The sequence below is a fragment of the Rhamphochromis sp. 'chilingali' genome (genome assembly GCF_963969265.1).
Source record: "Rhamphochromis sp. 'chilingali' genome assembly, chromosome: 4".
NCBI lineage: Eukaryota > Metazoa > Chordata > Actinopteri > Cichliformes > Cichlidae > Rhamphochromis > Rhamphochromis sp. 'chilingali'.
In genome coordinates, this window is record NC_137948.1 from 2,193,101 (window position 1) to 2,218,854 (window position 25,754).

The 25,754-nt window shown below is 42.3% G+C and overlaps 1 protein-coding gene across 1 annotated transcript; it reads right to left on the reverse strand.

The window, feature by feature from the left end:
* Positions 1 to 21,253: 21,253 nt before the first annotated feature.
* Positions 21,254 to 23,010, reverse strand: LOC308395535 (uncharacterized protein). Its single transcript, XM_080880417.1, has 2 exons — positions 22,703 to 23,010; positions 21,254 to 22,387 (listed from the first exon to the last, which is right to left on the reverse strand). The coding sequence occupies exons 1-2, from the start codon at positions 22,782 to 22,784 to the stop codon at positions 21,996 to 21,998; spliced, it is 474 nt and encodes a 157-aa protein (XP_080736543.1). The 5' UTR covers positions 22,785 to 23,010; the 3' UTR covers positions 21,254 to 21,995.
* Between the last annotated feature and the right edge of the window lie 2,744 nt (positions 23,011 to 25,754).

The following is a 25,754-nucleotide window of genomic DNA, read 5'->3' on the forward strand; positions in this document are numbered from 1 at the left end:
TCCGTCGGGTTATTGTCTCCCCAGAAACATTTCCATTGTGTTTGTGTGCTTTTGCAGCGTTTTTCTTTTTGCAGCGTTTTTCTTTTTGCAGGTGTTTTCTGAAGTTGCAGTCCGTTTGGCCTCTCAGGGCCACCGTATCTTTGCCTTAAAATATAAAGCACCTAGATTTGGTGCTATATAAAAACATTCAATTGAATCAGATTAAATTGTTGAGCTCTTCCTGCCCATTACGCCTTTTCTTTTACAGACATCCAACATATAGGCTACAGTATCAATAAACCAATGTTTCGGCATCAAAAGTAATCATAAGGGTTGGACGACACGAACGTGACACAAACCTACATATACACAACGCTGTGCTGTGACGCTCTCTAAACAGGCATCTAAACAACCAGCAGAATAGAATTTAGATTATTAGAATTTAAAGAGGAGAGCCAAGTAATTTGCAGTACCACATCTTAAGGCTTAATCATGTGCATCCATAATTTACAGATGGATTAGCTTCAAAACACCAGTCACATTAAGAAATTAACTGACACTTAGAAGCGCACTTCCTGTGTAGGAAAGGATGTTTTTGGAGCTTCATCACTTATTGTTACTCGGTGCTGTTATGTGAAAAAAACAAAACAGAGCAAAAAAAAGATTTTCTCTGTTAGAAGCAATTGTACATTCATGAGAAACAAAGGGCATGGGAGAGCTTTATTGCTCATTGAGCCCTAATTGAAAGTACTTGCTAACATGATGAATAAAAGCCACAATTATTTGTGTGTAATTATTTTAGACTTTTTAAAGCATCATTGAAGAACAAGGATAAAATAACAGACTAAAGTTCAAAAGCAGTTAAAACTGACAACATAATAAAATTAGCAACAAAGAAAAGACTTTTTTGTGTTCAGTTTGTATAACACACGATAGATGGTAAACTTTTAAAAACGTGTTAGAGGAACTCGACAGACAATGTTAAAACTGTTAATGTTAAAACTGTTAATGTTAAACTGTGCTGCAAGCTTGTTGTATCAACTTTCATCCATTTTTTTCTTTTTTTACTGCAAACATTGTTGCAAAATTTCCACCTGCTTGGATGCCATCAGCCCATTAAATGATGATTATGAGGTGTTATCAGCCCATCGAGCTGTCTGGTAGAAGCACTAGGCTGTTATCACCTCATTAAATGGCAGTGGTGGCTTATATCCTGCGGTTACTGAAATACAGATGTTTGCATTCTTCACATGGAGGTGTGGTGGGATGAGTCACCTTGGTGGTGACTCAGGAGACTGTGGTATGCAGTGTTGGCCAAGTTACTTGGGGGAAGTAATCAGTAACTAATTACTGATTACTTCCCCCAAAAAGGTAATCCCGTTACTTTACTGATTACTTATTTTCAAAAGTAACTAATTACTTAGTTACTTTTTAAAAACACCTGAATAGGTGATAAAGCGATAGATCTCTCAGCCCAATTCTACTTTTTCTACATAATCCATCATACAGAATGTAATCAAATGGAAAAGTCTCTTTTTAAAACTTGTTTTATTAGTTTTAATCTTTTAACTTTATGCATCAAGGAAAAATTTAATTATATGCAACATTCTCTGACTGGAAGAAATTAGTTTAACATTTAAACCTATTTTCTGCACATTCCAGCACATAAAATAAAATATTTTTTGTGTTTACACTCAGTCTTTCAAATAGATGCAAGTAAAACACAGCAGAAAATAAATAAAGTCAAAGACTCAGCGGTCCTGTTGCTCTATTTTCACCTGTAAAGCAGGAGTGGGGTAGGCGGAGGGTTACCCTGGTGCAGGTGTGCCACGGTCAGTGGAAGAATCCGCGAGTTTCTCTGTGAGTTTCCCATTACGTCGTTGCGCAGGGGTTTTTTTTCACTGTAAAAAGAAGTTTTCTTCCCACGCACAGCGGACACTAATGTTTTTGTCACTTTTTATGGAATCAAACTCAAAGTAAGGTCAGTACTTCCACGCTTTAAACGCTGCACGCTCATACTCTCTCCCACACCCTCGATATATGATCCACTGTTGATCTGCACACAGCTGTTGTCACGAACGTCGCACTCGCTTACGTCACTGTCATGAGACATTCTCGCAAAAAAATCACGGTTTTAGTAACGCAGTAACGCAGCGTTCCTACGGGAAAGTAACGGTAATCTAATTACTGTTTTTGCAATAGTAATCCTTTACTTTACTCGTTACTTGAAAAAAGTAATCGGATTACAGTAACGCGTTACAAGTAACACGTTACTGCCCATCTCTGGTGGTATGTATCTCACGTTGGCTTTTTTGAAACAAACAAACAAACAACAAACCCACAAAAATTCAACACTGGAGATAACGAAGACAGCTACAAGTACACTGGAATCCCAAAAGCAAATGGGAACCATCAAGAGGCTGCTAGGAAAGCCCCAACCAGCAAATACCTGCAAAGTAAGGTAAGTCCTGAGGAGTCAGCTGAATTGGAAGAACAAGATCTGGGCAATCAGCACCTATTCCATGCCAGTAATCAGGAACCCTGCTGGGATAATAAGCTGGCCAAAGGAGGAGAAAGAAGTCACCGACCTCAAAATGAGGAAGCTCCTCACCACGCTTGGAGGGTTTCACCCCAAGTCTAGACTGTGTGCTAAATGGAAGGAAGAAAGCCGGGCACTGGTGAGTGTCAGAACCACTATCCAGGATGAGACAAGCCGTGTGGACACGTGTGCTTAGTGAATAGCTAAATGGGACAAAGCGGGACACAGTCCCTAAGGTGGTAGAGGATGACCGAGCTAAGATCTGTGGCACTTCCAAATATGGACAGACAAAGTGAGACAAACTGGTGATGACTAACCAACTGGAGATAGTAGTGGTGGACAAGCAGAGGACAACTGTAGCGACAGAAGTAGCTCTACCAAATGACATGAAACCTTGTAGACTGATGGCTGTTTTACACACCAGTTCGACAACAGAGTTTTTATTTCACACAGCTGCAAGAAGTTGCCTGGGCAATATAGACGTTTCCTTTCCTTAAGAATGTTTTGTCGACGGCCACGCTTCCACCAAGACCATTTCTGACGAAGCTTCGGTGAACATGGATCGATAGGTCAAGTGACGGTGCAGGTGTATCTCTCAGTAACACCATGAAATGTGACACTATTAATCAACTTTGGTAGCTTTTCTGCATTGTGGCACACAGCACTGAGGACCATAACAAAGAAGGAATCATTTCTTTACATTTAAGCCAAAAATCTTGTTTTTTAACAGAAATACATGCATGACTGTAACTATGTGCTAGATTCCACATATTCATTAAAAAATATGTAAAGTAGACTAGCAGTGATATTTGACCAGCAATGAGTGCAGACTGTTCAGATTAGACAGATATGGTGTGCAGTAGGTTTACTAATGTGACTTCATTTAAGGAATTAAAGCAATGTACTAAATTTAGCTTAAATAAAAAAAACTATCCTAGAGCATCAAATAAAAGTCTGCATGTAAGGTAAGAGCTGAAATATGCAGTGAGAGTGCACTGCTTCTTTTACTGCAGTGTTTGCATATGCAGTTCTGCAAGTAATTGATAGTCCATGTCACAGAGGGGTAGTTCCTTAGATTAGGAAGTATATCCCAGACCTGGGGAACAGTAAAGTGTAATTAGGTTATTATGGGCATTGCTGCCATTCATTTTAATCCATGCTACAATTCCCTTCACCTGGCCTTATCATTTACCTCCTCAGAAACATGAGTGTCAATGAACCGACTCTGTCACTCTCATGTGAGCGACTTTGTCTTTGTACTTCTAACAGGGTCAAGGTCATTTTCTTCATCCCGTCTCCTTAAATTCTGCCTTCTTTTCCCCTCCTTCATCACTTCCTGGCTACAGTGGTACCTTTTTCCTCAATGCTAAACCAGATTCTCTTTTTTTCCGTGAGGTTTGAAAACTGTAATTTTGACATACGCTGGTGTATTTATTACACTTTTCCTCCAATTTGACCATAGAAAACTTTAATTCTCCTTCAGCTGCCTCTCCTTGGTCAGCTCTGTGTGTGAAGCCTAAGTTTATATTGTGTTTATCAGATTTCAAGAAACAAGCTTTGCATTGTTGGGTTTGCTTGTTTACAGCTCAACACTAATTTGCGCTTCCTTTGGCGCGACTGATTGAATCTCTGTGCTGACCAGTGAATAGGCTGCATGTGTGTTTCTGTTTCCTGCAGATGTCTACAGAGATCTGTTAAAGACCTGCATGCAGCATTGGAGCTGCGGGTGGCTGACCACTCACAGTATGCAACGCGTGCTGGTAGAGCATGGTTGTGGTTTTGGAAATCGGCAACACAGCAGTGTTTCTCGGGACTCCTTCTGAACTTCTTACTAAACTTGGAGAACTTTGATTTCAAACTGTCTGCGTTCAGAGTCAGAGCTGAAAGATAAAGTGATCAATAACAAACCTGCTGTGCTACCATCTAAGTACAGAGAGCACTGACTGAGCTCTATGATTTCATCCAGCTTGTACTAAGTCAACGCTCAGGATCAGTTTGAAGACTTTCTTTATCTTTGTTTTCCCAGTGGTGAGGAACACTAACTGTGGCTCGATGTTCACATTCTACAGTCTCCTGAGTTCTGCTAAACAACCCAAACCTAGCGTGTTCTTGCAGTGGTTAATGTGTCTGAGTGTTGTTTTATATAAAGTTGGATTTAAAGACGCTTTAAATGCAACAATCAAATAAGCGTGTAGATCTTTACTGTCAGGACATAAGAGCTTTACACCCAGCAGGCAGGCAGGAGTCAGTTACTTTTAATATCTCCCCATGTAACGCAACACTATTGTGGATACGGCGGAGATTTCAGTCATTTAATTAGATGTAAATGAGGCGACGTCAAACAATATGTGGACGAGTTAATCTTCTGAGTATCAAATGGACGACAGATTTTTATCATGGAAAAAGTGAAGCTGCTAAGCTAACTGACGAGGCTGACAGGTGGTTATTATATGCTGGTGACTGACTACTGTTTGTGTTTAGCCACCAAATCTGTGGCTTATTACCAAGTAAAGTGAATGGTAAATGGCCTGTATTTTTATAGCGCTTTTCTAGTCCCTAAGGACCCCAAAGCGCTTTACACAACCAGTCATCCACACATCCACACACTGGTGATGGCAGCTACATTGTAGCCACAGCCGCCCTGGGGCGCACGGACAGAGGCGAGGCTGCCGGACACTGGCGCCACCGGGCCCTCTGACCACCACCAGTAGGCAACGGGTGAAGTGTCTTGCCCAAGGACACAACGACCGAGACTGTCCAAGCCGGGGCTCGAACCGGCAACCTTCCGATTACAAGGCGAACTCCCAACTCTTGAGCCACGATGTTGCCTTCTGCTGTTGGGCTATGATGCCAAATTGTATTTGTCTGTTGCCATTTATGTGGGTTCAAGTCTGTTGTTTACTTAAAGTCTGAAACATGAAGATGTGGTTTGTGTTTTGGATCTTTTGGCTTTAGGTTCTTGTAGCAGATCACGTTACTATAATGTAAAGCACTGACACTGAACACATCTAAACATCTGACAACTGAGTCTTGCTAATATGCACTAAGTCCTGAAGTTGCCGGTACCTTCTCAGCTACCACACAAGGACCTCTTCAACATGTTCTCTGTGATTTTGACTTCCCTGGCATACTTATGTCCACCCTTCAGGGTTAACCCAGCAGGCTTTAGAGCAGAGTCCTACTCACACACATCAGCAGCGTGAACCACGGGAGGTCAGCAGCTAGCCTTCAACCCCATGGACTACTGTGCCCTCAGGAACTGATAAGCATGGTAGCTTCCTGCTGTACTGTTATCTCTCCTGCCTCTCAGGAAGAGTAGGGATAAAGTGTTCAGTTAGGCTCGCCTCAGGCATTTTACTCACTAACCATCAGCCTCTGAAGAGCCAGCACCATCAAACCCACCACACACTGGGCTTTCTGACTTAAGTGTGCAGCGCGATGTGTGACGACCGGTTGGTGGCCCTGTAGAAGATTGGGTTTTATTATTCCATTCATAAGCAGACATTTACACGACAGCCTAAATAATGATGTCAGGTTCATTAAACATGACAAGCAGGCAGTGATTCAAGTCACTTAAGTGTGTTTCTGACAGAGTCAAAGAGGATTACATCAACAGAGATTACAGGAAACCTTTATGAGTGTTCTTACAATGACGTTATTTAGAAACAACAGTGCAATCAGCAGAGTAGGACTATTACTGCACTAACTTTAGGGGATTATAAGAATCAGCATATTTTAGTCATGTGGCTGATAGAAATAAAATGTAACTCAATTATCAGGAACCGAGAGAAAGTCTGATGTAATATTCACACAATAGACCTTTGACAGAGCAGACATTTTGACATTAATAACGGCTGCATGACAATTAGTGTTCTAATGGCAGCAGCATGTCACTGTGAATACGAGCTCTTTGCACACCTTAATAGCACACCTGAATGAAATGAAGCCATCAGCGCCTCATGAGAAAAGATTTCTTGCTTCTATACAAGCAGACAAGCTTCTTGTCAAGTTTTTTTGACAAGGCTACGTAAGTATTTTGCCAAGTATTTATAATTGAGAAATTCTCAGTAGCAGCATTATCTATTACAATGCACTTTTTGGTAAGTCCCCGAGGCTCAGCCTTGGAGAATCAATTTAATTTTGTCTTTTCAAGAGCTGAGAATCGTTTGGTTTAAAGCGATCACCTGGCTCAAATACTGTTACACACTGAACTTGTTTCTATTATTTAAATTGAACATGTTGGTGCGCGTCATTGATTTGATATGATTTCAGATTTTTAGCGAATGAAGTGTATATTTTAGATGTGCTGTTGCTTGATTTGATTCTATGTTCTTAGCATAGCTCTGTCTAAACGTGTTATGTGTTGAGGAACAGGATCAGTATTTGTCCAATGTGCTGAAAAACGATTATCACAGAAATGTTCTAACAGTTAACAAACACACTGTTATTTTTTATCATCAGTTACAGGGACGTGCAGAAAAATTTAAAATAGATTTTTGTTCAGCAAATGTACATGAAGAAAAATAAATCTATCATTCCACTTCTACTTTGACTTCAATCAAAGTCACAATTATGGACAAACACAGTCTCACTGAACTAATAGACAAAGTTTTATTAATTAACCTCCTTTAGCAGCAGTGACCTCAGATCTGTATGTAGCAGCACTTTCAATAGTTGGGATAGTTGGGATAAGGCGACTGCTACAGCAAAGTGGATAAAAAATGAAACACAGAGAAATTCATCAAATCAGAAAAGTTGGTTTTAAGGTCAGCACAACCTGTGAAATGGAACTTCATTAATCACTTACATGTATAATAATCCCTGAATAAGTGCTTATATATCCAATAATCATTGAATAATCCAATAAAAAAATCAAAAGCATTACAAAAAAGAAAAACAAATTGAGCCCAAATCATGTAAATAATAAACAAAATACACCCTCGGGTTTTGAAGTACAATAATTAAAATTCTTATTACAATAATTTTACTTCATAAAACTTTTTTAATAGCACAATATTTCAAACTCACTGTTGGGTTTCTATGTACTCAGCCTTTGTTGCTCCACGGACGGTTTAATGCCAGACAATATTTTCTTTAAGGTGTGGCGGATAAACACAACAAAATAAAATTATACGACTGTGGTATTTTGTAAATATAATAATAAACGTGAATTCACTGTGTGATTGTAATTGTAATTAGCAGCGTCCTCCTGAAATGCGCCAACAACACTGAGAGTAACATCCTCCTCTCTGCCCCTTAATGCTCTCTGGTCGCTATGGTAACGTAAATATTTCTTCCAAAATAAGAAACACAACTACAACATGGGAAAAGACCCAGTTAACGATAAAAACCCTGAAAACCATAAACTTCACACCCGAGCCTCGACTGTCGCGGCCTGATACCAAACGACTCACAGACCGGTACGGGTCCGTGGCCCGGGGGTTGGGGACCGCTGCTGTAACTGAGATCAGGAGGGATTCTTGCCGTTTCAGCTCATCGTATTTCCCAGATGTGCTGATTGGCCACTCTTCAGGTCATTATTGTCTTCTTTGACAATCATCCTGTTACAGATTTCCTTGCTTATATCTAAACCGAGCTTCACCTGTTAGATAACTCATTTACAACATCTTGTTACAATTTTAATCAATTTTAATGTAATTTTAGTCTAACCATCATAAATAAATGCGCAAGAATCTTTCATATTTTCAAGAAATAAACGAAGCTCTATATTTAGACAATAACTTCAGCAGAAAAAATAAACGTGAGTCTGTGTTTTATTTGAATCTTTGTCCCTATGTGCACATGTGTGCATCTGTTCCACCTAAATCAATGTTGAACACGCTCTATGATGACTCATCAGATGGATTTTGTTTGGTCCAAGTTAAAAACAGCAGCTAAAGTTGATCATATTGAAGCGGTTTACATCGCTCCAGCCTCCTTCAGTATTTCTTTTGTTGGCCTTCAGCATTATTTATATTTGTTTGCATGAGCCAAAACATCTGGAATCTTTAATAAGTGTTGTGCTTGAACACTTTCTGCTGCCAATATTTCTTTCATATTCAGCCACGTCAAATTTGATCCAACTTGCAGTTAACAAGGTAACAATGGTCACTGTAAAACTTACAAGATCCAGATTTTTCCCCTTTTCAATCTAAACACACTCGCAAAGATTTACATGATGTGTTTGAGTTCATGCAAATGAGATGTGAGACATCAAAGAAGATAAAGTCTGAGATGAAATGAGGTGGAAGACATGCCAGAAAGTATGTCTTGCACACAGTAGTGCAGCTGCAGGGGTTCATTTGGAGTCAGTGACAAACTTATATCACAGTATTAGATGTTAAATTGTAGAATTGAAAAAAAAAAACACACCCACAATAGTATTTATTTACATGTCTCAGATTATATAATGCTTTTCCACTCCTGATTCATTTGGAACCAAACTATCACACCAAATCACATCTGGGGTCCTAATTAAGCTGTATGCAAATATCAGAGCTGGAAAACATGTCCGAGACTTTATGAAATTATTTTCATAAACATTAAACTGGTTTACTGAATTATGACCCGAGAGTATGTGTGTGTGTGTGTGTGTGTGTGTGTGTGTGTGTGTGTGTGTGTGTGTGTGTGTGTGTGTGTGTGTGTGTGTGTGAGAGAGACACTCCCCTCACCAGAGGATGGTTGCGGGTTTCTCTCTCTCGGGTGTGAACATGGGTGTGTCTTAATATAGTACAGTGCCTTCTGAGTGGTTGGATTGAATTCATTCCTGTTCCAGGATTGGCTCATTGGTTAAACAGCAGGTAGTTAACCACCACAGCCTCCTGGCCTCCACCACCCATCAAACAGCCTAAAACATTACCTTTGTAAAGTAGTCACCCTTTCACTGTATACATTGTCCACTGCAGCCTTGTAGTTGTGAGAAACCTTTTCTGTTGAACTCGCTTTTCTTCTGTTTTTTAAACGTTAGGTAAGCAAATTGTTTTTGATAGGGAAGCTTAGGGACCTTTAGATGTTTGTTTGTTATGGTGTCATTGCTCACTGCCAAAGTCAATAAATGGCTGCATAGCATTTAGTTTTGGCTCTTTCTTGGGTGGTGTACGAGTGGGGAGAACGTAGCACTGCTAGATCAGAGCTGGAAAATCAGAGCTGGTTTACCATGTTGACAGAGACCGAAATATGTTTGGCCCAAACCAAACGTAAAGAAAGTTCAAACCACAACGAGATGATCGCAGCACATTTACGTGTAATTTATGGTCCTGCTAATGGGTGCGTGTGGATCTGGGACTCCGTTCAGACGGTGTGAACGTTGGTCCAATGCTGATTCACCAGGAAGAGGAGGATGATCAGAGATCAAAGCCTTCAAATGTCCAGAAAACTCAGAATAAAAACATTCCCATCACATCATCTTACAGCTGTCTTCTCTTGGTATTATCAACCTGGCGTTTTGTCTCATGTGTATTTCTTGAACCTTTTACACACAAGCCGAGCTAATCAGGCTTTAAACTGACACGCTCACTTTAATATCTGCTTTTTTCTCTCCATTTCTCATTCTCACTTAAATGATTTCACATTTACTTGCCTGTCTTTGCTCAGAACACCTTCCCATGAAGCCACTTAGGCCGTTCTCAGCAGTGCTTCACTTTAATGCACAACTGTAATGAAATTTGGCTCCATCAAGATATTGTCTGCTGACTTAATGCTTCAATACATCTGGTCACTCAATGGTTTTTTAGTAGTGTAAAATACAAGATCAAAAGGGTAAAAACCATTTGCCTGATTAGGGTCTGAGAGCAGCGGTGAAAAAGCAGTAGCTGTTGTGCGGGAGCCTTCTCTTCGATATATTCTCCAGGCTTGTTAACATGACTGAAATGTTGACCATTAGGGACATGTTTGTGTCATCTTGCTATTTTAAAGGTCTGCGGAGCTTTTAAAAAAATCAGTTACCCAACCACAAATATGTGTCTTAGAATTATAAGTGCAACATCAGATGCAGAGCAAGATATGACACATCACACGGTTTCATCTTTGTTCATCTTATTTTCTGTGTGTGAAACATTGAGTGCACCTTAGGAATTAATGGGAATTAAATGAGTTAAAGGCAGGTGCTGCTAACCAACTCGATTAAGTGATCACCAGTGTGAGCACCTCTACAAAAGCAGAAGTTTGGTTAGTTTGCTGGTCTGGAGTATTCATGAGCGCATGGAGCAGGAAAGAAATCAGAGAGGAACTCGGAGGGGAGGACTCCAGATAGTCCATCGTTCTACAGTCAGAAAGATTATTCACAATAATCACATTGAAAAACATTAAAGACAGTTGGCAGTATTTACAGGCGTGGACATCCCACTAAATCCACCTCAAGGTCTCACTGTGCACTGCTCAGAAACTGTTAAAAAACCCCAACAGAAAAACAAGAGCTCTGTCTCAGACTCTGGCCTCAGTCAGCCTGTGAAGTTATGTTCACAACAGTGAACTTAGAAAAAGATTGAACAAGTATGGAGAAAGCCTCTAAAAATAACAGCATGGCTTAAATTTGCAATGTTGCGAGACTCCTGGAACAATGTCCTTTGATGAAACCAAAGAGGAGACGTCTGGCTGTAAAACACAGCGACGCGTTTGGAGAAAATGGTTGCAGCACAGCGACTGCACCGTTTCTGACGGGTGGTGATTTGGGCTTGCTTTGCAGCTACAGGACTTGAGAACCTTGCAGTCATTGAGTCAACCATGAACTCTTCTTAATGTCAACAAGATGTTTTAGTCCAAGTGACCTCAAAAGATTTAGAAAACTGAAAGAGCATGAAAAGCTGAGATAAACATGATCTGTGAGAGAACTCTCGCATGACATATAATCATCTTATTGTTTATGGAGGAAAGTATTGATTAGTGAGACTTGGAAATCAATAAAAGGTGTGCTGCTGAGTTATGTTTGCATTCACTGTGACTGCTGCAGAAATGCAGCAGCAGTACTCTGAGACCTGTTTGTGTCCTTCTGAGAAATACACAGTCCAGGTGCAAGACACGATACAATCACAACCACGACTGCCATAGGATGGATATGATATAATAATAATGGATTGGATTTATATAGCGCTTTTCAAGGCACCCAAAGCGCTTTACAATGCCACTATTCATTCACTCTCACATTCACACACTGGTGGAGGCAGCTACAGTTGTAGCCACAGCTGCCCTGGGGCAGACTGACAGAAGCGAGGCTGCCATATCGCGCCAACACCAGTAGGCGGTAGGGTAAAGCGTCTTGCCCAAGGACACAACGACCAGGACAGAGAGCCCGGGGATCAAACCAGCGACCTTCCGGTTACAGATGCGCTTCCCAACCTCCTGTGCCACGGTCGCCCCGTGAGATATCCAGCTCTTTTGGCTATTTTTGGTCTCCACTGGCTGCTTAGGGAAATGTTTTAGTCGTAGAGGATGGATGGAAGGATGGGTGGATGGGTGGGTGGATGAGTGACTTTGTTTAATAGTGACCTGCTTGGTTTGTCTTTCTGCTGTTTGCAGTATGTTTTTATCTTTTTCCTTTTACTGAAAGCTGCCATAATCCAGTGAAAGTAAAGCTGCTAAAAACAATGAACATGAAATTGACCAAATATTAATTAATTGTTAGTATAACTAAAGCTGATTAATCAAGGTTAGGATATAAAGACAGATAATATTAAATATGAAATAATAATTAAATAATCACATATATAAATGATAATCGTTAGCCATAATTTCACTTGATTTCTATAAAGCACATTAGAATTCCTCTAAAAGGCTTTTACCTCCTGACAGATAACCCTGAATCATTTTTCACATTTCTCACCTTGCTCTCAACTTAAAGACATTTTTTCGTTTCTTAGCTGAGATTGGTGAGACAAGGTTGGCTGACTTGGTTTGACATGGAGGGAAGGAAAGAAGCAGGAAAGAGAATAAAAGAAATGGCTTATCACAAGAGCTGATCGCAAAGGAAGAGTTTTGTGCTCCACTGACTCGCTATTTCCCCTCTTTTCCTGTATTTTTCTACAAGAGCAAACACACCGTTATCTCCTGTCATCAGCTTTACGTTTGGCTGGGAGTGAGGTGGCACTTTACGAAACATGTGTTGGAGAGTTAAAAGAAGTGCACGTGTTACTATTTGAATTGCACAAGCGTCTGCATGTTTTATAAAAGGCCCTCTACAAAAAGACCACCGTCTTCCTGACTTACCATTAAAGACGGATGATCTGTCTTCTCAGATCCTCTCTACCAATTTGTCAGGTGTCAGCTCCTGCTCTTGTCAGCCTCTCACATTTACTCTCAATTTAACAATTACCCTTCTACCAGTCCTGTGACAGGATGTCAATAGGTCTTTCTGAAGACGCTAACAAATTCTGTCTCATTCTTCCACACCCAGCGGAAATGGGGGAAAAAATCCTGTCATATTCCCTTCCTACCCTCTTTACTCTCTTTAACCAGCGCTGCTGAATTTCCAGCACGCTCTGACTTTTCATCCTGTCAAAAAGCATCACCATCAGCAGGTTTTCCTTGTGAAAACTGGTCGTTTCCTCACCACTGTGCCGAGTTCATTTTCCCACAGGTTTCACGTGTGTGGTCTCCAAAGCTTCCCAGCACCCGTGTACCACCCTGTCACTTTGGAGTATATTTACTGTGCTCTGATAAACCAGACTGTAAACTTTGACATTTTGCTGCCCTAAAAAGGATTTGTGCTATTTCATTCTTTTCACACCGTCTCTCATTCATGTCAGCCTCTAATGTATGCAGCTAGAATAGATCTTACATGCTTGACTTTATGCCCTCTTTCATCTGTCTTCCTTTTTGTAGTCAGACAGTCTTGTTATTTTGATTTTCTCTGTTCGCTTGGTAACCTGTATGAAAGAGGCTGAAAGGACTCTGCTTTTCTCTGAGTTTGTTATGAATAAATCCAAAAAACTCATCAAACCCTCTGAAATGCTTTTTATATTTACTGATTTTAAATTATGATACATATTCGTGTGATATTAGGTGCATAGACACAATTAAATTCCTCACCGTCTTGCTTAATTTAACAACAGAATAATGATGTTTTTGTTGGTTGTTGCAGCGTGTGCTCCTTTACTATTCCTTAAAGCCATGTGTTCAGTTACACATAATTAGACGTCTCTATCTCTCAGTGGCCACCTGCTATTCTTTTTAGTGTGCACGCTGTGTTGTCAACCAACACACAGTGAATGCACTATAGATGCTCGGCTCCAAAGATGTTTTGGTTAGTCCATCTCAATGAAGGATTCAACTCTAGCTCTTTGAAGTGTGAGGCTGCTCTTTGCCAAACCTTTCCGCTGGAGATATGAGAGGAAAAGGCTTTTCCTTTCCTGCTCTCTGCTTTCATTATCTACAGAAGATCACGGTGTTCTTTGGCTAAAGTGTAGAAGCTGCATATGTTTCAGTTGTTATGAGGTGCTAATCATAAAGCCCTCCACCAGTCACGAGGCCATAAGCTGTGTTTCGTTTCCCTCTTCATCCCCATTAAATTTCCCCAGCATCATAAGAAAATGATAAGTCAGGACTACATGGCTACAGCCAAGCTAATTCCATTATGTCAACATTATACAGTTGATTAAGTGACTATCAGAGGTGGTGGTTGGTTCCCAATTCGTCTTTTTCTTCTGTATCTTTGTACTTTCCCTCTGGGTCAGCATAGTTGTTGCTCCAATGAAGCTGGTTTGTTGTAGCATTGCAATCAATGCAGGGATTGTGCTGGGCTGTTTTTCCACAGACAGAGCTAAGGCCAAACATTCAATTTATCATTTGATCTACATTCAAACAGTCACTTCTGGACATGGAGAAAAAAAGAAGTTGTGACTACAAGTTGCTGGAGAATCCTCCATCTGCTGGCTGAGCTCAGCCCTACAGATGGAGCTCTGGAGGGAGCTGGAAGTAGAGTCACTGCTGCTTTCTCTTGAAGGGGCAGGGCAGTATTTGATATCCTTGGATGAGAATGTACTCTACAAAAGTTTCAGGCAAGTCTAATCTTTTTTTTTTTTTTGCTAAGACGAAAACAATCCCTGGTATTTGTCTGGCAGGATGGAGAATATGCCGCAGTTTTAGATTTAGTCTTTCTCAGCGTCTTCTCTCTTTATGTGATTTCATACTGAGTCCATGATGTTGAGATCAGGGCTGTAGGGGCACAGACCATCTGTTCTTCTTGTTCTTCCTGTGGCATTTGCCAGTTCGTTGTGACTTTGGATGTATGTTATTCTGCAGAATAAATTTGGATTGCCTCACATGCTTTTTAAACTAACTTCACTGGGCTCCATACAAAAAGCAAACAAACAAAACAAAATGTTGGACTCATACAAACATCACTGCTTTTAAAAATACCAAGTCATGCCATAAATGCATGTAGTGTTCTGGTTTACGTTCAAGTGTAGGACGTCTTAATTGAACTGATAGAAAATCTTCAATATTCAATTTAATTTTATTTACACAGCTCCAAATCACAACAACAGTCACCTCGAGGTGCTTTATATTATAAGGTAGACCCTACAATAATACATACAGAGAAAAAACCCCCACTGGCGACAGTGGGAAGGAAAAACTCCCTTTTTTTTTTTTTTTTTTAAATGACATCAGAAACAGCAGTATGCGACATTACGTGATGGCAGAGCTTCAGTTCATCCTTTGTCTTTTTTTTTTCTTTTTTTTTTTTAATAAATAGGACAGGGGGAATGAATGAGAGAAAGAGGGGGAGAGAAAGAAAGAAAACCAAAGGGGAGAAGAGACGGTGAGAAGGGGGGGGAAGAGAGAGAAAAAAAAAAAAAGAACTCCTGGGTCACCTGTATGGAGAAAAAAAAAACAAACAAACAAAAAAAACAAACAGAGGAGACAGCAAACAACAAAGAGCAACATAATAATAGAGAAAACAAAGCACCATCACAATAAACTAGCTAGTCATAGATATCAATATTTACTAAATAATAAACGATATTGTGCAGCACGCAAGATAGACAGCGCACAGTGTGCTTTGAGGCAGCAGCCAAGAAAGCTTTAGTCCGCGTCTGTGAATACCCATGTGTGCATACCTGTGTGGATCAGCATGCTTGCATTCCAAAGGTTTCTCCATGTAATGATCTGCTAGGGAGTGTGGGGGGGCCACAGCCCCGTCCTCCAGGGTGTGAAGCGGGTATGGAGGAGATCAAAACTCCAGACATCCAGAGGCCCCCAGAACACAAGAGACCATGGAAGACCAACAGAGGGGCAGCCGCGCCACTGTCCCAGTAAGAGCTAAGGAGAGTCCCAGATGAGGGCTCGCCCAGCAGCCGCGGAGCAGAAGTCAGGGGGAGTTGCAGTGACGCGCCCGTGAGCTCCGCCGGCCCCCAGCTGTGCCTGAGTGACCGAGCCCCAGGCCGAGAGGCCGGGGGCACCCCACCTCCAAAGGGGCCCGAGCGAGCCCCAGGCCCCAGGCCCCGACAAGCGGCCGCCAAGGAGTGAGCCGGTGTGTACCCGGACGCCCACCCCCAGACACAAAGAACCACCAACACACCGACACCTGAGGGAGTCTGCCACCGGCAGGGGAAGTGGTGGTGGGTGGAGATAGGCCTCCAAACCTTGGAGGGCCTGAGGTGTCCCCAGAGAGGTGGCGTCTGATACCCAACCTGACATATAGACACAGACATACAGGCACACACAGACACAAACATCCATTCCCACCCTCATGCTCTCATATGCACTCACTCCACACTCAACCAACATGGAGACAGACATAAAGAGACGCTGTACACACAATCACACTCCCCAAGCGTACTCTACAAACCGGGTCTAGGTACCCTTGCCCCTGGAGGGGGGAATTGCACCCAGACCCAGGTGGTGTTACCCTTTTCCCTGCGGTGGGGAGAGGCAGACCACCCCGACTCCGCAGCAGCAGGGAGGCCCCACACCCCAGACCGCAGTCGGACGGCCAACTCCTCCTACTAGCCCTCCCGCTCCAGCAGGCCGCAGAGAATGGGGGTGGGAGAAGACTCCAAACCTCCCTCCACCCGCTCATTGTAGTGTTGATGCATATGTGTTCTAAGGTGCAATTAAAACCCAGGAGGGCATGGAGCTACCTGCCAAGGAGCAGCAGGTAAGCGCATAGTCCCTCCTGCTAACCCTCAATGACTAAGTGTATTTAAAATTGAGAGGTGGGCAACGACGTCAGGGGTGAGGTGTACACCCTGATGGTGATTTGGACTCCGTGATTGTGCCCACCCCCAAGATCCTATATGTATGTGTAATGAGAGTGTGAATAATGTGAATGTCTAAGTTGTGGGATAAAATTGAGGCAGAGGCAGCCAGAAGGGGACAGGGGGGGGTAGCCTCCTCTGCACCCTGGTGACATACCCCCACTCCAAGGCCCTGCATGTGTGGGTGGTTGTGGAGGAGCGGGAAGAGGGAGGCAGCTGGAGATGGGGAGGGAAGGAAGGGAGGGGCAGGTAACCCCTCCCTGGGGCCAGCTCCCCCGCTGACCCCAGTAGGCACTCCCACCCTCCGCGACCCGCCAGGGAAGGGGGGCCCAGGCCCATCAGACCGGGGCCCAGTGCAGTAGCGCCCCCCGGCTCCACAGAGCCCTGGACAGTCCACCCAACCCCACCACAGAGAAAACTGCACCCACCCCACCATCCACACATCTTCCAGACTACATAAGACGGTAAACGCCCAGGCTGAGATCTTCCTCCACCTCTCCTGTATCTCCCCCTCCTGCAGAGAGTTCCTGAAGAGAAGAAAGCTCCTGCAAGATGTGACCATCCCCCCCACCAGTTGAAGAGCCCCCCAGGCGGCTCGACGCACCGGCGGCACCCTGCTCCAGGGCCGGGCCCCCATGCACCCACCCGCCCACAACCCCGGCAACACACCAACCAGGACCCAAGCCCCCGAGGCCCGGCCCGGGCCCCAGCCCAGAGACGGAGCGCCCCCAGAACCTCACGCCCATCCCGGACCCACCCAGGGGCAGACAGGTTGCCAGGTCAGTAACCCACGTCCGTCAGCACAGACCCTCCCCTAGCCCCGCTGCACGCAGCCGCGAGGAAACAGTCACCTGAGAGCCAACAGAGCCCCCAACCGGACGTGACCGCTACCCCGGGTTGAGCTCCCCAAGGAAGATGCCTCCGGGGAACCCCCCGACGCCCTAAGCCTGTCCCTACCCCCTCACCAATCACAACAGTGAAGGCGGGACCAAACTATGACCCCCCACCCCCACTAGGTGATGGAGCTGATAAAAGGGGCCCAGAGCAATTGATCTAATGTGGTGGCAGAGGCTGTGTCAAGACTAATGTAATCTAATAGATAATTTCTATATTGGTTAGAATTAAGATTATTTTTATTTTTCCAGTTCATGAGGACAGTTTTCTTGGCTATGCATAGGGCAGTGAAAACCATATGGGCTATATTCTTTTCTGTAGTGACATTATCTAAGCTGCCCAACAAACACACTAAGGGGGAAGTTGGGATGTTACATTTCAGACACTTTGATAAGTCTTCACATATCTCACGCCAAAACTTTTGCACTGGTGGACAGAACCAAAGAGCGTGAATGTAATTGTCTGGTGTATTGCCTTGACAGTGTGAGCAGTTGTTGGAAGATGTAAAGCCCATCTTGAACATCCGATGACCTGTATAGTGCACTCTATGAAGTATTTTGTATTGTATTAATTGCAGACTGGGATTTTTAATTAATTTAAAAGTTTTTAAGCAAATCTGAGACCAGAAGTTTTGGTCTAGGTTGACTGATAAATCTGCTTCCCACTTTGCAGTAGGAAGGGATATTGATTCATCTAATTTAGGAAGTGTTCTGTATATTTTAGATAATAATTTGGGGGATTTAAGAGTAAGAAAATGTGCCGCACTTAGTGGTGTTTGTAATTCAACTTGACTGAGGTTAAATTTCTTTTTTACTATGGATTTAATTTGTTGATATTCTAAAAACCTTGTCTTGTTGATCCCATATTGTTCAACTAGTCTGTCAAATGGAATAAATTCTGTTCCCTCTAATATATGTTCTAAGTATTTAATTCCTTTACAACTCCATTCTGGGAAATTAATCATATTATTGTTTTGTAATATGTCAGGGTTATTCCAGATAGGTGTACGTTTGCATGGGATTAATGAAGACTCCGTTATTTTTAGAAACTCCCACCATGCTGTTAGAGAAAAGCTGATGTTGATACTTTTAAAGCATTCATGTCTTTTGATGTTTGAGCTAATAAATGGTAGGTCTGAAATCTCTAGATCCTTGCATAGTGCCTGTTCAACATCTAGCCAGGGCTCAACTAAGAAGGTATGTTTTAACCATTCTGAGATGAACTGAAGGCTGTTGGCTAAGAAGTATTGGTGAAAATTAGGCAGATCTAATCCTCCTCTATCCTTGGTTCTTTGTAGCGTTTTTAAGCTAATACGCGGGGATTTATCTTTCCAAAGGAATTTGGAAATATATGAATCCAGAGATCTGAACCAATCTTGTGATGGTTTGTTAGGGATCATCAAAAATAAGTAATTTATTTTTGGCAAGATCATCATTTTTATAGTGGCGACCCTTCCCATGAGTGATATGGGTAAAGATTTCCATCTAGTCAGATCGCCTTCTACTTTCTTTAGAAGTGGGATGTGGTTTAGTTTAGTTAAGTCTGAAAGCTTAGGAGAGACATTAATACCTAAATATTTAATATTTCCGGATTGCAGTGGGGCAGAGGAAGAATTATGGAAGGAGCAGTTAATGGGGAGAACTGTAGATTTTGGCCAGTTAATTGAATAATCTGAAACTCTTGAAAACCAGTTTATTAAAGTAATTACCTCAGAGAGGTTGGTTTGTGTGTTTTGCAGAAAAAGCAACACATCATCCGCATAGAGACTGATTTTATGTTCTATGTTCTTACATTTTATGCCCTTAATTGTTGTAGCCTGTCTAAATGCTGCTGCTAGAGGTTCGATAAAAATTGCAAAAAGTGAAGGGGAGAGTGGGCATCCCTGTCTGGTGCCCCTCAGGAGACAGAAGCTGGAGGATGTCTGGTCATTTGTTCTGATACGAGCCGTTGGGGAATTGTATAATATTCTTATCCAGTTTATGAAAGAGTTTCCAAAACCAAATTTGTGTAAAGTTGCGAATAAAAATTTCCAATTAACTCTGTCAAATGCTTTTTCTGCATCTAGAGATAATATTATGGTTTCGATGTTTTTATCGTATGAGTAGTCTATTAAATTAAGTAATCTACGAGTGTTTGTTGAGGAGTGCCGACCTTTTATGAAACCAGTTTGGTCAGGATGAATTAAGAGGGGGGTCATTTTCTCTAATCTCTTTGAGAGAGCTTTGCAGATTATTTTAAGGTCTACATTTAAAAGAGAAATTGGACGATAGCTTGAGGGAAATAAAGGGTCTTTGCCTGGTTTTAGCAGGAGACTAATGTTGGCAGAATTCATATTTGGTGGTAGTCTGCCATTTTCCTCGATTTCCTGCAACATGCTGTGGAATACTGGTGCCAAAATTGTCCAGAATTCTTTGTAGAATTCTGCAGGGAAGCCGTCTGGACCTGGAGCCTTATTATTGGGCATACTTATCAGGGCTTCCTGGAGTTCACTTGGCGTCAGTGGCGAATCCAGTTCCATTGCTTGACTGTCTAGTAATTTTGGAAGAGTTACGTTGTCAAGAAACAGATCAATTTCATTTTTAGATGGGTTTATTTGTGGTGAGTATAAAGTTTCATAGAAATCCCTAAAAATGTTGTTTATTCTTCCAGGATCATATATTGTGTTCCCCGATAAATCTTTAGCAGCACATATAGTTGTTTTTTCTTTATTTATTTTTAGCTGGTTAGCTAGAAATCGACCTGATTTGTTACTGTGTTCAAAATTCTGCAAGCGAAGTCTTTGTATAAGGAATTGTGTTTTTTTATTAATAGTTTCATTTAATTCTAGTTTTGTTTTGCATATTTTGTTCAGTGTTTCCTGATCTTGGTGGGACGCGTAGGCTTCTTCTAGTGATTTGATGTTTTTTTCTAATTCCTGAATATTTTTGTTTTCTTCTTTCTTTTTGTGTGATGAGAAAGAAATTATTTTACCTCTCATCACAGCTTTCCCTGCTTCCCATAGAACAGAAGCAGATATTCCGGGAGTGTCATTAAAGTCTAAATATGAAGTCCATTCCTTTTTAAAGTATTTAATAAAGTCTTCATCTTTAAGTAGTGATATATTAAATCTCCAGTTTTTACTTGGCGTAGTATTATTCTTGTGCATTAGTGTTAAAGATACAGGAGCATGATCGCTGACAGCTATAGGGTGAATCTCAGTGTCTGAAATGTCGTTCAGCAGTGAGCTGCTGACCAAAAAATAATCCAGACGAGAGTAAGAGTGATGAACATGCGAGAAAAAAGTATATTCCTTACTGGTGGGGTGAAGAGAGCGCCATGCATCGCAAAGACCAAAGTCGTTCATATACTGTTTGATTATATTTGTGGACTGCCAATTACGCTGAGTTCCTGTTGTGTTGAGCCTATCCATTTCTTCATTTAGTCCAAGGTTGAGGTCACCGCCAAGAATGAGTGTGCAATCAAGGTGTTCAGAGAGTGCACTAAAAAAACCGTGGAAGAATGAGGGTTCATCAACATTTGGACCATATATACTAACAATACATAGTTTTTTGTTCAATATTGATAGTTTAATAATTAGAAATCTACCCTCTGGATCTATAACTGTATCGAGTACTGTAAAATTAGCATTTTTATGTATTAAAATTGCTACTCCCCGTTGTCTAGAATTATAACAGGCTGCAAACACGTTAGGAAACTCAGGTGTTTTAAGTTCATTTAAACCTGTGACAGGTTTGTGAGTTTCTTGTAATAAAACAACATCTGCCTGTAGTTTTTTAAGCTGGTTAAATATTTTTAACCTCTTTCCTCTGGTGCCAGCTCCATTTACATTCCATGTGACAAACCTCAGCATGCCCTTAATTGTGCGTGTATGTCTAATGATGTATGCTGGGTGTTTCGTTTAGACAGGTGGAGAGAATATGGAAACATCCCTTGTTTGTAAATAGAAAGAGAAAAAGAAGTGTGGTGAGAGACTCCATAAGTCTGACTATGTGTGTGAATATTCACTAATATGAACAAGCGTGGCTTGCTTATGTGTCCTGCAAGTCTGTGCGTGCTGTGAGGCTGTTGTGAATGTGCTGCCGTTGAGCTGATGTGTTTGCGTGATCGTGTTGTGAAAATATGGAGAAATAGAGGGTGTTGTTTGTAGGTGAGTGGGGAAGTAGGTGACCACAGCAGTGAAAGACAAGAGAAAGAAAGAAACCACATGAACTGTGAGCGACAACAAAAAAAAAAGAAACGAAACGGAAACATTCCAATTAAAGCAATGACGGAGGGTGACGGTGTTATATCTGCTATGACATCATATTGATATTACTAGCTTAAACTCATGTTAAAGGAGAGAGTGTGAATGAATAAGAAAAGAGTGTAGCGGGTTCTTATCTGGAGTGCAGTTAATATAACCACGGTGTGGTGCCGAGGTCGCGGTAAAGCTGTCCGTCCACGTAGAGCCGGTCCACGGCGATGACAGCACGGGAGCCTTTCTGGATAAAGCTACGTCGAACTGGGAACAGGACCTTGCGTCGTTCCAGGATCTCTTTGGGGAACTGGTCGTTCACGCTGAAGTCCGTTCCTTTCAGCTCTCTGCCGCGACTCTTCACCTGTACCTTCTGTTTGAATTGACTGAATTTGGCCACAATAGGCCGTGGTCTCCCGGTCCGCGACCGCGCGCCCCCCAAGCGATGTACTCTATCGAAGTCGATGTTCTTTACGGTGTCCTCCGGCAGCTTCAGGTGGATTTTAATGAAGTTTTTCACCGTTGCCTCTGCGTCCTCTCCGGCAGTTTCTGGAATACCAGAAAACACAAGATTATCTCTCATGCTACGGGCTTGTAGATCGATAACGGACTCTTTTATTTTTTTATTTTCAATGTTTAGCTGGGTCACGTTATCGGTGAGAGATTTAACCGACTCCCGTAGCGTGGCATTTTCAGCGGCAAGCGTTTCCACCTGCTGCTGGCTGAATTCCAGGGATTCTCTCAGAGATTTAAATTCCCGGTGTAAAATCTCCACCAGGGACAGCCTCGCATCGAAACTGGACAATCGCTTGTGGATTGACTCCAGAATTTCTGCGATGTCTTTGCCGGCAGGCGATGTTGTACCGGGGGAGTCTGCCTGGCGACTTCTCTTCGATGACGGCGTCTCGATTTTGGCCGGGGAAGATGCACTCTGGGCCTTATGCATTACTAAATCTTGAAAACAGCGGTCGATGTAATCTTGGAGAGCGTCTAAACTCTCCCCGTTGTCCTCCAGGGTGTTAGAGATGATAAAACAGATGTTGTTAGTTATATGACAATTGATTAGTATATTTGGTAATACTGAAGCTTGGAAAACCTTTGTTAAACTCTATGCTACCATTTGCTTTTTCTCCGCCAAAATCTCCGGCGTCTGACGTCACCTACAACATCACTTCCGTCACTTACCGTTCTCTTCCGTCCTTACCGTTCTCCTTCCGTCCTTACCCTCTCCTTCTCCTTCCGTCCTCATATGACCCCCTATGAGCAAGCACTTTGGCGACAGTGGGATGGAAAAACTCCCTTTTAACAGGAAGAAACCTCCAGCACAACCAGGCTCAGGGAGGGGCGGGGCCATCTGCTGTGATTGGTGAGAGAAGGAAGACAGGATAAAGACACGCTGTGGAGGAGAGACAGAGATTAATAACAAGTAATAATTAAATGCAGAGAGGTGTATAAACACACTCAGTGCATCATGGGAATTCTTTTCAATATTGTTGTTTTATAGTAGGAGTTGGTTGATTTTCATAAACAGCTGTTGCCTCTAATTCTCCAGTCAGGTGCCAATAAACAGATACAGAAGAAAACCATGTAAAGAGATAAGGAAAGAAAATGTGTTTGACTTTGAGTCGCTGCACATCCCACTAACCACCCATTGTAAGCGGGTCAGAGTACAAGGGAGAACCCACTCTGGGAGCAAAGCCAGCCTCCGGGACACCTGATCTGGGCACTAACAAAGATCTTTAGCTCTTTCAACTACATCAGTACGGCATTGTCTCCCCACCAGGCTGCCCTCACTGCCCCCTTAAGATGAATGAAGAGACAGGGGTTGGGGCTTATTAGACTGAGGAAAATTACCTCACTTTTCTCTCCTGCTCTTTGATCCCACATCATCAATCTCATATTTTTCAGTCTTACTTCACTTCTTTCAGATTTGTTCTTTATAGTCTAACTTATGTTACAGGAATTTATTTATGAATCAAACAAACCAGCAAAATCAAAATCACAATTGTGCATATTGACTCTTTGTACCAACTACCACATCTGTCAACATCTGTGCCTTTTGCGAGGTCTCGTCAATACATAGATTTTTTTATTATTATTTACAAACAGATCATTTGGTCTGGTGATTCTAACCTTACTCCATTATGCATTCCTAACCTTGAGGTAACCTCTGTTCTATGTTTGGCACTTTTACAAAACTGTAGTGTAAATTCAGGATTTGCGTGTGAACAGCTATACTATTCTTTCCCTCTGTGTCCCGATACCAAAGGCAACTGGAGCTAATGAAGCAGAAGCAGGAGGAAACAAGGCAGCGCATTGACAGCCAGAAGGCAGGAGAGCAAAGCTGCACACAATCATAAATGATGCTGAGCCGATCCGACAGAAGAAACAACTCGACCAGGTAGAGAAACAAACCGAGAGAGGTACAGAGACAGTACGGCTTGGAGAGAAAGAGATGTGAAGAAGGAGAAGACAGCTGCTGGGGGTGAGGTGGGGTTGGTGCTTTGGAGAGCTAACTGGCTACACTGGCTGCTACAAGGATGAAAGACACCAAAAGTCTGGGTCTGCTCCAAGCTCATTAAACCCAGAGCCAGCCTCTCCCACTGAAGCCTAAAGGCCTCTGCGACCTTACTAACCCAGCATCAAGTGAAATGCAGCTGTCTGAATGCAGCTTTCAATTTCCCCTGTTGTGAGACACTGGAAGGAGCATTTGCCTCGCTGAATGCTGAGTTCAACAGGTGACCAAACAGACCCTGAACAAACAGGTGCAATAGGTTTAGCTTAGTGATTAAAAAATTGTTGATTTTGATGTTTAATTTCACTAATAGACTTTCTTCAGGGGACGTCTACGTTTGCAGCTGTGTGCCAACAGTCCGGACAGCACTCGTCTCTGCAGCAGCGAGACTGACTGGGGATTTCCTCTTTGAAGCTGGCAACGGACGAAAATATTTCCATCAACTGATCCCCAGCTGTCATGGTGCTTTAAAAAAATAGAGACAAAAATAATTGTGTTGATGAGGCTATTCGTTTCCCCTCTTTTCTACAGGGGGTGGATCACTGTTTAACAGAGTAATGACTCCTGACTTGAAACACTGACAGCAGATGATGGGGGTTTGGTGGCTGACATCAAGCTTGGACATTGTTTTCCTGGAGAGATGCTAAGCTGTACTGTCAGGAAATCTCTTTAAGCCTTTGAACGTGATTGATGCAATAAGCAATAATCAGGTTGAAATGGCTGCACTCTTTCTCAGAGTCCTGCAAAACGGGAAACAAAGACATCAAACATTTTCCAGTGATTTCTCTCCAGTGTGGAGGGTAATGGGCTGCATAGGTGGTTTCTGAAATTTCTTTAAACTACTTGCTACAATCAGCTGATTTCTGTTTGTGTGTGTTAAAACACCAGAGTTCTAGTACTTGAGGTGAGGAGAAATAACCACAATTTTTATTTTTAATTGCACCAAGGTGCAAGACCATGACAGTAAACAGCTATCCATTGCTGCTAAAGCACAGTCCTGGCCTCACCATAGCTGTATTCAGCTTCTGTTTATTTGTGCCGTTTTTCTTCAGTAACTGGAGTGCTCTGCTGGGTTGAGATCAGGTGACTGACTGGCCATTGAAGAATACCCCTTTGCTTTGCCTCGAGAAACTCTTGGGTTACTTTTGCAGGATGCTTTGGGTCATTTTTCATTATGACGGCAAAACGCTGTTCAATTACTTTTACAGCATTCGGCTGAATCTGAGAATCAGAGAATATAGCTCTGCACAATTCATGTTGCCACTTCTGCCAGCATCATCGGTAAACACAAGTGATCCTGTTCAACTGGCAGCTGTACGTGACCATGTTAGACGGATAATGTGATGTGCTTTGGCTCATGAGCTGTTTCTCTTATTCAGTCTACTTTTCTCTTCCCATCGT